Source organism: Trichomycterus rosablanca, chromosome 24 (assembly GCF_030014385.1).
Source record: "Trichomycterus rosablanca isolate fTriRos1 chromosome 24, fTriRos1.hap1, whole genome shotgun sequence".
NCBI classification, from domain to species: Eukaryota; Metazoa; Chordata; class Actinopteri; order Siluriformes; family Trichomycteridae; genus Trichomycterus; species Trichomycterus rosablanca.
In genome coordinates this window covers 894,964-908,252 of record NC_086011.1, presented here as the reverse complement: position 1 = coordinate 908,252, position 13,289 = coordinate 894,964, and the positions used below count along the sequence as shown (strand labels likewise).

Here is a 13,289-nt window from a genome sequence, read left to right as displayed (position 1 = left end):
TAGGAGTGTCTAATAGAGTGGACAGTGAGTGGACACGGTATTTAAAAACTCCAGCAGTGCTGCTGTGTCTGATCCACTCATACCAGCACAACACACACTAACACACCACCACCATGTCAGTGTCACTGCAGTGCTGAGAATCATCCACCACCTAAATAATACCTGCTCTGTGGGGGTCCTGACCATTGAAGAACAGGGTGAAAGGAGCTAACAAAGCATGTAGTGAAACAGATGGACTACAGTCAGTAATTGTAGAACTACAAAGTGCTTCTATATGGTAAGTGGAGCTGATAAAATGGACAGTGAGTGTAGAAACAAGGAGGTGGTTTTAATGTTATGGCTGATCGTGTGTATATTCTGTGAATGCTTTTCTGTAGATTTTAAAGAGAAAAAGTCATTTCTACAATGCTGTTTGGCCGACGTGATGTCCAGCTGACGTGATGTCTAAACCTGTTTCAGTTGGACCCAAAAGACCAAGGCAAACACTTCGGCCTGTTTTGGAAAACCGATTAGCAAATTATTCACATTTAGAGCTGAAATACAGACCGTGTGTTGTAATGACTGAGCATGAAAACATGGTGACTTACAAAGCAGAAAAGCCGTCTTTTGTCGTAGACAAACTGAAGGTTTTAGTTGAAGGCTGCTGTTTCCTAGTCTGTAATATTTCTGTAGGATTGTATTAGGGAATTAGTACTGAATGCACAGCAAAGCATCTTTTGCAGCTATATGCAGAGGCCAAATCATTGTGATAGAAGTTTACAAGCCGGGATGAAGTCCTGGTACCAATCTCTGCTTCTCCTAAAAATAGGATTCATGTGAAACTAATAGAACATTAAACACAAGTGATTTCAAAATTCAGCATTAAGCATCAGTAAATGTCATAAAAACATACATTTTCCTATATGAACAGTTTTGACGTATAGACTGAAGTAATTAATTACAAAATATAGTATTCAAAATGGAAAGAATATTGAACCACCTCCTAAAAACATGTCAGCTGGATGGACTGATATTTAAATGGGGACTGTGTACTGAAACGTGTAAAACGAGCAGCTATGAGCATTTGATGCAGCATTCTGTAAAGAGAGAAACTGTTTTGCTTGATTGTGGATGTTTGATGATGTATGATGATGTTTGATATACGAGTGTGTACGTCTCGAGTAAGTCTCGAGTTTGTATTTTGAGTATTTTAATGTATATTTCTATGGAAAGCTATTTGATAAACCTCACTGGTACAACACGTTTATTTCTGTGGTGTGTTTTATCTGGATTAGGAATAATCTTAACACTAAATTCTACTTGGACCATCACTGAGAGCCAAGTTTGCAGTGCCAGTGACTTGGCCAGAATGCTTAATGGACACAACAGGTTGTGTCTAAGGAAAAGAAGACTGGATGAAGTTCTTCTACCTTCTCACAACTGTAACAGCAACTTCCAGAATCTAGACCGGGCCTGTCGGACGTCCTGTTTTAAAAACAAACGGTATTAGAACAGAGTGACCTCTATGTGATCTTTTCAGGTAGAACAACAACCACTCTTCTGTAAAGGCTTCTCGCAAGACTTTGAAGACCGTCTGTGTGTGGGAATTTGTGCCTGTTCAGTCAAACAATGACAGCATTTGAATGGCTGAGTGCTGATTGATCAGTCAATGTTCCGGTTCATTCCAGAGCTGTTGAGTGGGGCTGAGGTCAGGGCTCTGTGCAGTCATGCTGGAACAGGAAAGGGCCTTCCTTTAACTGTTGTTGCACACTTGTAAGCAATTAGTTATGTTGTTTGCTGTTAGCAATTGTGTTCATTAATTGGAAGGGAGGCCTCAATACTTTTGTCCATCTAGTGAACTGATTAGTGATCCTATTTAAAGCTTTGTTCCCTCCCTAGTAAGACTTTGTTTCCATTTAGGTTTAAGCCGAAATCCCTCACAAGTTCATCCAGACTTTTAATCTCGTTAGATGGATCGGGTGCCAGTCAGATCATGCCCGAGTCCTCCACATTTCTTACTCAGTCCTTGGCAGGCGGAATGGAAAACACGGGCGAGCGAGGGTGCCGGGCAGGAGGCGTGAGGCAAGATATCTCGTGTGCTCAGACCGAGCAGCGAACTGGAAAAGGACGATATGAAATTTCACTGCAGCTCCTGAACAGCTGAGCCAGCCTTGGCTTTGCTTCTGCTGAGTACAGGGTTCGATCGCCCGGAGGGTCTCGACGTCCCCACACAGCAAACTCGAGTGTGTATTTAACACCTGTAGTGTTTATACAGGACCTTTGAACACACGCCAACACTGTTCATTAAACACTACAGGTGTTTATTCTTAAGGTAGAGTGAACTGGATGGTGCTGGTGCTGCACAGCAACATGAGTCCTACTGACATTATTATATTTCTACTAGAATTATCGGCACCACTGGAGATTCTCAGGAACAAAATGTAACTGGTCCTATTAATATTAAACTTCCTAAAAGGTATTTGATGCTCACTTTCCAGGGTTGCATTTGTCATTGTATGTTGTATGTGAGTTTAAATCCTGGCTCTGCCATGTAGCCACGGTTGGGCCCTTGAGCAAGACCCTTCAATCAATCTCCAGTTTCTCACTTTATTCTTTATAGAAATGGAAGATTTAAAAAAAAAATCCAACATCCCACCTTTTAGGGTTTGTGTATGGGAACATCCAGAGAAGTTCCATTGTTCAGTTATTTGTCCCACCATAAAATGCAGCCCAGCATTCCTCTGAACCCCCATGTCTGTGGAGTGGATTGGTTAGTCCTAGTAGATGCTTATGACAGAAGATCTTGCATAAATGATGGTTAATCCAAGAAACACTAGACTGCACACTTCATAAACACTTACTCTGATAGCATAACGCTATGCTAAGTACTACTGTAGCAGCAGCAACACAGAGCTCATCGTACTTACCAGATTACACAGAACATCCTGGTGAGATGCAGCAAATTGTGCAAATACTCCGCACACCGATGATGGCAAACTGTTACAGTGGGTTTAGTTATTGACAGATCTGGCTTTTTGGTGGTTCTTCAATTACAGCTGTGTGACCAATGTGACCATTCTGACAAATCTTATCTTAGCACAAAGTGGCAGTTTTGGTGTTCCTGCCAACCTTGGACATACTGTTCTATGGACGTTTGATTGGGTGCAGTTACACTAGACCTACTTAAATGAGCACAAATAAGTCAACCACTGTAGTCAATCATAATCAGTAATGAAGAAATAAGAGGCCATGCCACCATCGTAAATGACGTTACAGAACTTTCTGCACCACTGAATTAGAAACCAGAGCTGCTGTCTGGGCCTTCAAATCACTGATCCATGTGTTTCAACTACACTCTTTGCTTAAAGGTGTATAAATGTATGAATTAATTGTCTGTTTTACTGGGTAGGGCCAATTTTATTGGGCGAAAAATAGGAAACACTCCGAAGATGCCGCCAGCCTATCTCAGATTTGCTCCAGTTTGCCTGACTGCATGTCTTCGGACGTGTGGGAGGAAACCAGAGCACCCAGGCATGCAAACTCTACACAGAAACTCTATACTGAAGGGATTCTGGGGAATTGAACCCAGGTCCTTCTCGCTGTCAGGCAACAGTGCTCCCCACTACACCCCTGTGCCACCCATGTAAAAAATCAGTTACATAAAATAAATGAAATGCATCCACCAAAAGTTTGCACAGACCTTAAATCTGTTCACCTGACGGGCTATTTTGCGTCGTCAGGCGCCAAATGGGAGCTAAAATCTCAGTTTTCCTAACAAGACTGATTCAGATAGCAGAAGAACAGCTAAAATAAATATAAATATAAATGTATACTGTATATGTGTAATTCAACAGTTTACAAAACTTTACATCAGCCCGGATCTTTACACCCCAAACTGATCAGCAGGCCACTAAGACACCTCCGTAGCTCCTCACTTTAATCTGACTTTCAAACTGACATTCAGCAGAAGATGTTGTGGAGGAATTAAACATGTACATTTACGCATTTACAACTGTCAGAATTCAATCCAAGCCACTGAGAGCTAAAGATCTTAGATCTTGCTTAGTGCGAACATTAACAACCTGGTGGTGGTTTGGGCTTGAACCAGTGACCTTCTGATCTAGTCTAGTATCTTAGCTGCTAAGCTAGCACTGCTCTAAATCATGTAGGATTTGCATTGTTGGCTCTGTGTTTAGTGGTTTCAGCCGCTTTAGTTTATTTCATTCACAGACGATTGATGGTTTAGTTCTGGGTCCAAACTAATTCTAACAATACGAGGTTGGTACCTCCACGCACAAGATTCCATTTAGGTTTAGGTCGTTCCCAGTGAGCTGTCTGTAATCAGCCAGTTTTTGGAGGAGCTCATTTTACTGCAGACTGATCATCTGGTGTCTTTTTTAATTTTGCAGATGAAGAAAAAGTAGATGTGTGGATGCTTAGCGTAAGGTTAGCCTGTTTATTCAGGCTTAGGTTAAAGTTATGATAATCCTTGATGTCCTTTTCCGTAAGCATGTCACGTACAGCGATGTGATGGACCAAACCAGCCGTGTTATTTTCAGTGGCTGCACGTTTATGTTTATCGCGTGTAAGTGGATGATCCGGTACTTTATTGTATGTGGCATGACTTATTGCTCATATGATCGAATCTGTGCTCTGACACGCGCTACATACGTGCACGCATGCAGCCAAACAACAAGGCGAGTCGAAAACCCTCCTCCGTTCGGGTGCCTATTTTTAGACCTGGCCATTGTCCCGGCTTGGAAACCTCTGAAATCCGAGCAGCGCTCCAACAAACCAGTTGATAAATGAGTTGGCACACGCCTACACCAGCTGCCTGACCTGCAGATGCACTGTACACTCGCTGGGCTATCCTTTTTCTTACACTTCCTCAAGCCCATCAAAACCAGCCCAATTATTCTCACATTGACAACACACTTACAGTGACCTGAAAAAGTATTCAGCACCCAAACCGTCAGGGTTAGACGGGCAGCCTGACCTAGGCAGCCTGGCTGTAGTTTAAGATTTTCTCCACAGCTGGTTTAACAAATTTCACACCTCGACCAGACAGCAGAAGCAAGTCACTGAAGGGGGGGGGGACACATTTCAGTGAAGGATTGTCACACGGCTGAAAACTTTAGAATCAAATACATGCAGTCAAGGGATCCACAGATCCATAGATTTGGTCCCTCATCCCATGTTCAATTCATGGTTACGACCTTGATAAATATTTAGTTAAGTGAAAATGAAGTTCAAAGCAACCTGTGGTTCATGGGGTCTGATTTTTGTTTCTATGCTGCAGCCCAGAGGAAAAATATTTGAGAACAAATTTGCTTTATAATTATAAAATTATGTAATTACCGTAATTCTAATGTGATCTGTTGGTCATCAATGCTTATCATCATCCAATCAGGCCATGTCACATTCTAATCTACAGAGGGATCATGTTACCCTCATTCCTTCACAACACCTTTCCTCGTGGTACTGCTGAGAGGACATAACTGTCAAACACACACACACACACACACACACACACACACGTATCGGAAACTTCCCTCCCCTCCAGACAGAGAATATGAGAATGGCACATTTTTAAGACTGGTAAAGGGACTGCTTGGGTTTCACCAACCTGTCTGGCCGGCTCTGGTTGCCAGTCCAAAAGTTCCCACCAGCATCACCCTGGGGAGGGAGCAAGGTCAGAAGGAGACCTTGTCTTCGGTGCATTAATTCAAAGTGCTAAAAGAACAGTTGGACCCTGAAATGATTAATAACCATGAGTTTAATCTATAGTCCGTTTCAAAATCATGCGCGATTTTTTGTAGCTGTAACAGCCTCCACTTTTTTGGGAGGTATTTCCACAACAGTTTGGAGTGCCCGTTCAGGTAAAAGAGCAGTTGTGTCATAGGGCTCTAATGTTGGTCAAGAAGGTCTGGCTCACAAAGCTCTGCTCACCATCCACTGCTCTGACCGAGAAGAGTCGCAGGCTATCATGTGCCCTCTCCGACAAGCGGCAGTCGCCAACCACTTCTCAGAGAACTGTATTGCATATGGAGAGTCACGCAATGCTATCTGTGAGTCAACCATCCCTCCTGCAGGCACATCCACCAGTCTCCACAGTGTTAAACAAAACAGGAGATTTTACAATGGAAACGTCGCAGTAATTTGGCTTTTGTCACTTAACTCAACTAGATCAGGGTTTTCCAAACTTTTTTTCAAGCGACCCACCTTTTGTGTATAATCTGGTCTCTCTGTGGTTTACAAGACGTAGAGGGCGGCACGGTGGCTCGGTGGGTAGCACTGTCGCCTCACAGCAAGAAGGTCCTGGGTTCGATCCCAGGTGGGGCGGTCCGGGTCCTTTCTGTGTGGAGTTTGCAAGTTCTCCCAGTGTCTGCGTGGGTTTACTCCGGGTGCTCCGGTTTCCTCCCACAGTCCAAAGACAAATAGAGAGACTAAATTGTCCATGACTGTGTTTGATATAACCTTGTGTAATGAGTAACTACCGTTTCTGTCATGAATGTAACCAAAACAAGATGTAGCATAAAGCGCCGACAAGGGGGGTTCGCACACAAGTTGATTTAATTATAATTATATTTTTGCAATCAATTTGTTTTGGCTCGCGACCCTCCTACGGGTCTTCACCCAAACCCTGAACTAGATGAACCATTTATCACTGAGCCAATTTAGCTCAAGTCGAGCAGTCACCCTAAAACCACCCAGTATCTTACAAAACTCAACATGAGCTAATAAAGTTCAATCATGTCTGGGAAGAGCTATGAAACGTTCTGGAAGCAACTTGTATCATTAAAACTTCATATTAAAGCAAATGAGGTTAGTGCTCTCAGTATTTGACTGGAATTAAATCATCAGTCTGTGCAGATTTATGAAGGCACATATGTTCAGTCCAAAGAAGGGACACATGACAAGCCTTGCCATGCAATATGAAACATGCTGGCAGTGCCCAGCTGTAAATCAGCGCCTTTCACAGCTTCTGTAATAAGCATCTGTAATGTCTGCATGTACCGGCGTTTTTGTTTGTGAACACGGCAGAACGTCATCGTTACAGGTGTGGCCCGGTCCGGAGGTACGCTACCCATGATTAATTAATACATGATTAAGTATTGGGACGCCCCTTCTAATGAATTCATGTGTTTCAGTCACAACAGGTGTAATAAATCAATCATATAAAGGAAATAACATACCTCCAACTGTGCAGCATCATTTTAGGGAAGGCCCTTGCCTGATCCAGCATGAGCAAGCTCTATACAGACATGATGAAAAGCTCCGGTGTCCTGTACCTGACCTCAGCCCCACTCAACAGCTCTGGGATGAACTGGAACATCAACTGAGAAACATCAGTGCCTAGCTTGATATATACAAAAGCGTTCATATTTTGACTAAACGGGCACAAATTTCCACACACAGACATACTTTGAGGCCGAAGCTGCTGCTTTAGCTACATAGACATCGGTCTGTTTTAATAAAGTTTGTTTTTGAAATAGGATTATGGTGTCCAAATACTTTTGGCCACGTAGTGTATGTAATGTTTAGAGCACTTCATTTATCATGTCATGACTGTGTGTCTGTTCTGTGTTCTAATAGACGTAAACACACAAGCTGGAGAAACACGCGACGCTCCCTGTAGAACTCCAACGCCAGACAGTAGGATTCGCTGTTGTTGTAGCAAGGCGGTAACTCCCAATCCAGCCTTCCCTCCCTCAGACACAGTCAAACAAAACACTCTCTAGTTCTCCAGATACAATGTTATATACCAAACACAGGTTTGGATCCAGCAGCTCCAGATATTAAGAAGGTTCAGGACCTGCAGAGCACCGGTCTGTGTTCTGAAACCCAAGTCAGCAAGTAAATCCTAAACTCCCTCCTTATGCTTCACATTTTTATAAATGATTGATGAGGCACATTTGTACAAACACTCACTTGGCATCTGCTGAAAGTATCTGGACACCACCCGAACCCTCCGTTCCCACCCCAGCTTGGAAAGATGAAGGGACATTTTATGTGGACTCCATGTTCTTCCAAGAGCTCAGATTTTGTTTCGGTGGTCTGAAGGACGGGCCGCGGGACGGTATTAGCCTCATACGCGCTCCAAAAATAGATCCAATCACATGAAACGAATATTGCCACTTAGAAGGGCTGAAGTGTGTGTCCGAGGCGAGGGCTCCGATTGGATTAGCCGCTGATATCGTTTCAGACCGCCGTGACTTAATCGGTAGAAAAAGGACCTTCAGGATGAGGTCGCAACAGCACTGCGGTTCATCCACTTCTTCATTCATTTATTACTAACCACTCTATCCTGGTCAAGGTTGCTGTGAAGACCACATACAAGGAAGAAATACTCTCCGGTCAGGGCTCACAATCTTTTACTCACAAAGGGACAATTTACTGTAGAGAATTTTCTTCATATTTTTTAAGGGATGTTAGAAAACCAGAGCACCCAAAGGAAAGAGGAGAACATGTTAAACACCTCATGTACAGCCAAGGCCCCCGGAAACCACATTTACATATTAATGTAAAACAATAGGAGAGACAGGAGGTCCTACATCTCAGATATGCTACATATGTGGGCATTTAGTTGGCATGGGATGGACTTATTTGTCTCGTTAATGAACAGGGTCACTAAACATCAATTCAAACATATTCCGTCTGATCACTGGATCAATATGGTGAAGCATTTTAATCCTGATGGGAGTGGTCACTCCACCACAGAAGATGATTGTAAGATTTTGAAGCAATAGAGACTCCACCACCATCATGAGCGGGCCTATATATAAATGCTAAAGGTTTTGGGATGGCCAACAAGCTCATGGAGAGCCGTCCTCATACTTTTGGTCATACAGACTGTGTATCAGACAGTACGCTACAGTTCACTCTCAGTATAAACGTTCTACTGCCATCTAGTGGAATTCAGTCAGGGTTGCAGTTACTGAGGTGCATCCCATCATTTTTTGTTACTGCTTCAGCCTGGTCAGGTTTATGGTGGGTCCAGTCCAGTGCCATCTAAAAACACAGTGCGCATGGCAGTAATACAGGACAACACACACTCACCCCTGTACTTACCACGGGAGGGGGGGGGGGGTATTTAAAACCGCAAATGCATCCTCTGCATGTTCTCAGAAAAGTGGAAGGAAACCTGAAACACTTTTAATATCACAGATGAACAGAACACATGACCTGGTTATTAATAAGAGACAGTTTGGTCATCGCTCATCACGCTTCATTCTGTTTGGACTGATCAGCAGTATAAGAACATTTACTGCATTTATGTAAATAATAATAATCTAAAAAAATAAAACCTCAATCAATATAACAGTAAAGAAACTCAACAATAAAACAAATAAAACAGTGTTTATACAGATTGTGTGACATTAGAATCCAGACACAGTTTAAGATGAATTGTGTCTCCATGGTTACACTAATAACAACTTCAAAAACAAACCTGAAAAAAAAAAAAAAACCCAGACGGATGAAGCAGGTAGGAGAACTTGGTTAATTATTTCATATAAAAATTAGATTTATACTTATAAAATCAATTCACTAAACTGACATTTATATTAATTTTGTTCTTATTATGAAACATGGTCAGTAGGGATGAAAAAAACAAAAGGTTCTGATGTTTACTGTATGTATTTTGTTTTCATTTTTGTTTTTACCACCAATTTATTCTGGTCAAAGTCGCAGTGAGTCCGGTTTTGCAGTAACACATCCCAGAATAAATAGATAATAGGGATGTAACGATACACTTTACCCACAATGCGATACGATTCACGATACTGGGTTCATGATACGATTTTTTCCTATTTTTTAAACGAAATGAAACTGAAGACAAATTATGACAAAGTTTCCTTTTATTATTTGTTTTTAAAAGAAAATAAAATCCTGTATTTGCGCTTATCTTTTATTTATCTTTTATTTCTGAGGTAGGTACAAACTTTGCAAAACAATGCTGCACGCTTCCCTTTTAGTGTAAAAAATATATATAGCAGCAGCCGCCTCTGCTGTTTAAAGTGAATATCGATTCATCTTAATTGAATAACCAGTTCAGGTCTGACCACACGTCTAGTCTGTGGAGTGATGGAAGCTGGTTTTAGTTAGAACTTTAACCCTCTAGCAGGACCAACTGATCTGTTTCTTTTAGGTATGAAAAGAAAAATGAACTCGCTGGACGTCGATTCCTCAGCACATCCAGTGATGACCCGCTCTAGATTTCCATCGGGCGACAACGACGGCACCTCCACGTCTCAGGCCGACACGTGGCAAGCGTCTTCCAAACTCAGGCAGCACGTAATGGACCTGCTCAGCACAAAAGTGTCTCCTGTTGTGCTCCAGTCCTACAAGAACAAACTGGAGATCCTCAGTAAGAGCTCCTTCTACATCCAAATGACCTGTCAGGATCCTCCTCAGCCCGGTGAGAGCTACGTCTCCAACTCGGCCCTTCTGCACTTCATCGACCCGTTTCGGTATCAGCGCATGAAGAGGTTTGGAAAAAGCCACGTCGAGGTCCAGCTGGCACTGCTCGAGGAGCTTTACGACGAGCTCGGCAGGGTCCGAGATGAACTGGAGGCCTTCTTGGATGGTAAAGATCCTCTGATTGAGGAAGCTGCTGTTCAGGATAAGATAACCAGCCTTCTTCAAGCTGCTTCAGACTTTGAGTCTGTGATAATTCCAGGGCAGCTGGATCTCAAACATCAGCTGATCTCAGCCACAGAAGGTCACAAAGTGCCACATATTAAAACAGCGCTGAGCGTCAAGCTGCCAGTCGTTTTTAACAAAACTCTGACTAAAGTTTACTCGGATTCTGTGGTTCTTCACTGGTACATAGAAGGACAGCAGCAGCACGAACCAGGAGAACAATTCGAGCTTAAATACAAACTCTTGCAGTCAGTGAACCAAGAGGAGGTGACGCAGGGGTCCACGACAATCTGCACAAGCTACTGTTTAAAAATCACCCACTTGATGCCTAAACGACGTTACGAGTTCACCATAAAGAGAGTCGATTATGATGATTTGGTTTGTGCCCTCTGGACTGAATCCATCATCCTCAGTACTGACTGACAGACCAGCTAAAGATCAAAGCCAAGATGAAGACTACAGTATGATCAATTATTTTAGCCACATAATTTAAACTTTAAAGAACAATAAAGTCATCTCGATCTGAGCTAAGACGTGTTCATCACTATTTTAAAAAGGTTTCAAAAATATGTAGACACCCTTTCTAATCTCTGAGTTTAGGTGTTTCAGCCACATTAATTACTAGCAGACTCATGAAATCATTTAATTCTATAAAATAATTTATATGATTAAAACATTATGGCAACAGTTTGGGGAAGGCCCTTTACAAAGGTAAATAAAGACATGATTAAACAACTCATGGTTTGCACAGATCCCCGACTCCAAAACAACGGAACAGTTTTGGGATAAAGTGGAACAATAATAACAAGCCAGGCCTCATTTTCTCATCAAACATTGGTGCCTGACCTCGCAAATGGGCACAAATTCACACAGACACACTCCAACATCTTGCAGACAGATTTATAAATCAGGGTGGAAAACTTTAAAGAAGAAAAAATGCAGCAGGTCTGATTGACATAAAGACCTGAGTGACTTTGAGGGTTATTTGGCCAGACTTGGTCAAAGTATCTCCAAAAATGCATGGAAGCCGTGGCGCCGGGCGATAAGGATGAACAGTGAGAGAGTTCCTTTATAAACGCTCTGTTAAAAACACTTAATCAATCCAGAACTGGTTTGAATCTTTAAACATTTACTAATCACAATTTGACTGCTGAATAAACCTTTGACCGATGGCCACTGGTCAGCAGAAGCATGTCCATCAGACAGGGAAGTCTGAGCTGAATAAAAACATACGGCAGCACACTGGGACAAGACCAGAAACTTAAAGATTTAAAAACACAAAACACAAAAAAATGCTAATGTCACAATCCTCAGCTTTGCAACAATATTTGTATTAACATATATTTTAATATTTATAGAATTGTGTTCTGTTCTTTGTGAAAATGTCCACGATTCAACTTTATATGTTTAATTCTTTTTTTATTGCTGTGAAATCAACAGTAAATATTCACATATTCATATCATCGTCTATAGTGGGTTTAATAAACAGCAGGTTGTGGCATTTGGACCATTTTAGCCCGTTACACCTCATTACTGTCTCATTCTGTTGTGAAACATTCTGCAATATTACAGGAAATCGAAAAACAGAAAGTGAAAGTATTTAGATTAACAGTCAGAACAGTACTGCATTTATTGTGAATGTAAGTTATAATGCCAAGAATTTTAGCACCCCCACCCTCCTATCACATAAACAATATTTTGGAATGTGGTAACTTTCCAAAAGCTAATTCAGTCAAAAGAGCTTTTGTGAAATCAGACACTAAAGCTGGATGAGGCCTCACCCACACTTAACGTTCTACTTCATCGTAAAGATGTTCAGTAAGGTTTAGTTTGGGTTCTCTGCAGGCCACTGGAGTTCCTTCAAACCAAACTGTGTCTTCATGGACCTTGCTTGGTCAGGGATTGTAGTATTCGTGCTGCTAGTACTAGTCATGTCCTACACTTGAAGCTGAATAAAAAAAAACTACTTTTACATCCAAACAACCTGTATGAATGTGACTTCGTGAGGTTTTCTACAAAGATGACTAAAATGGCCATCAGCAGACCTAAAACAAATCTGGTTGATTTTACCACTGTACTCAGCAGAACTGTTAGAGTTCTTATTGAAATTCCAAAAGCTTAATTTGAGTATAATTCAGCCATTACAAAAACATTAGTACTTTGACGTGTTCTGTTAAAAAACCTAATACCAACAGCCGCTCAGGTGGCGCAGTGGTAAAAACACACGCTGTTCACCACAGCTGAGATCTGGAATACATCGTATCAAATCTCGGCTCTGCCTGCCGGCTGAGGCTGAGCGGCCACATAAACAATGACTGGCCTGTTGTTCAGATATGGGTCGGATAGGGACTCTAGTGCGATTACGACCTCTGCTGGCTGGTTGGTGGCACCTGCACGGAGATGGGAAAGGAGTGCGGTAGAGGGTGTGGCTCTCCGTACACAGCACTGTACTCGTCAAGTGTGGGTGATAAGATGTTCGATTGCTGCGCACGTGTCGGAGGGGGCGTGGAGCAGCCTCGTCTTCCCCAATCAGGAGCAGGGAACAGCGTTAGTGAGAGGATGATTGACGAGTAGAAATTGGATGCGCTAAAGTGGGAGAAAAAGAAAAAAAAACCCTAATACCATCAAGATTCAACTTCATGTCTAGGAGTTTAACGTTTTGGTAA

At 42.1% G+C, this 13,289-nt stretch overlaps 1 protein-coding gene and 1 long non-coding RNA gene across 2 annotated transcripts; one reads left to right on the top strand and one right to left on the bottom strand.

Moving 5' to 3' along the window:
• Nucleotides 1-1,391: 1,391 nt before the first annotated feature.
• Nucleotides 1,392-5,654, bottom strand: LOC134301562 (uncharacterized). Its single transcript, XR_010007459.1, has 3 exons — nucleotides 5,606-5,654; nucleotides 5,338-5,477; nucleotides 1,392-1,464 (listed from the first exon to the last, which is right to left on the bottom strand). It is a non-coding gene; the product is annotated as an uncharacterized LOC134301562 (long non-coding RNA).
• A 3,764-nt stretch (nucleotides 5,655-9,418) lies between these two features.
• Nucleotides 9,419-11,149, top strand: LOC134301837 (fibronectin type III domain-containing protein 11-like). The gene is made up of 2 exons (XM_062986734.1): nucleotides 9,419-9,466; nucleotides 10,130-11,149. Exon 2 carries the CDS (start codon nucleotides 10,132-10,134, stop codon nucleotides 11,044-11,046), a length of 915 nt encoding a protein of 304 aa, XP_062842804.1. The 5' UTR covers nucleotides 9,419-9,466; nucleotides 10,130-10,131; the 3' UTR covers nucleotides 11,047-11,149.
• Nucleotides 11,150-13,289: the final 2,140 nt, after the last annotated feature.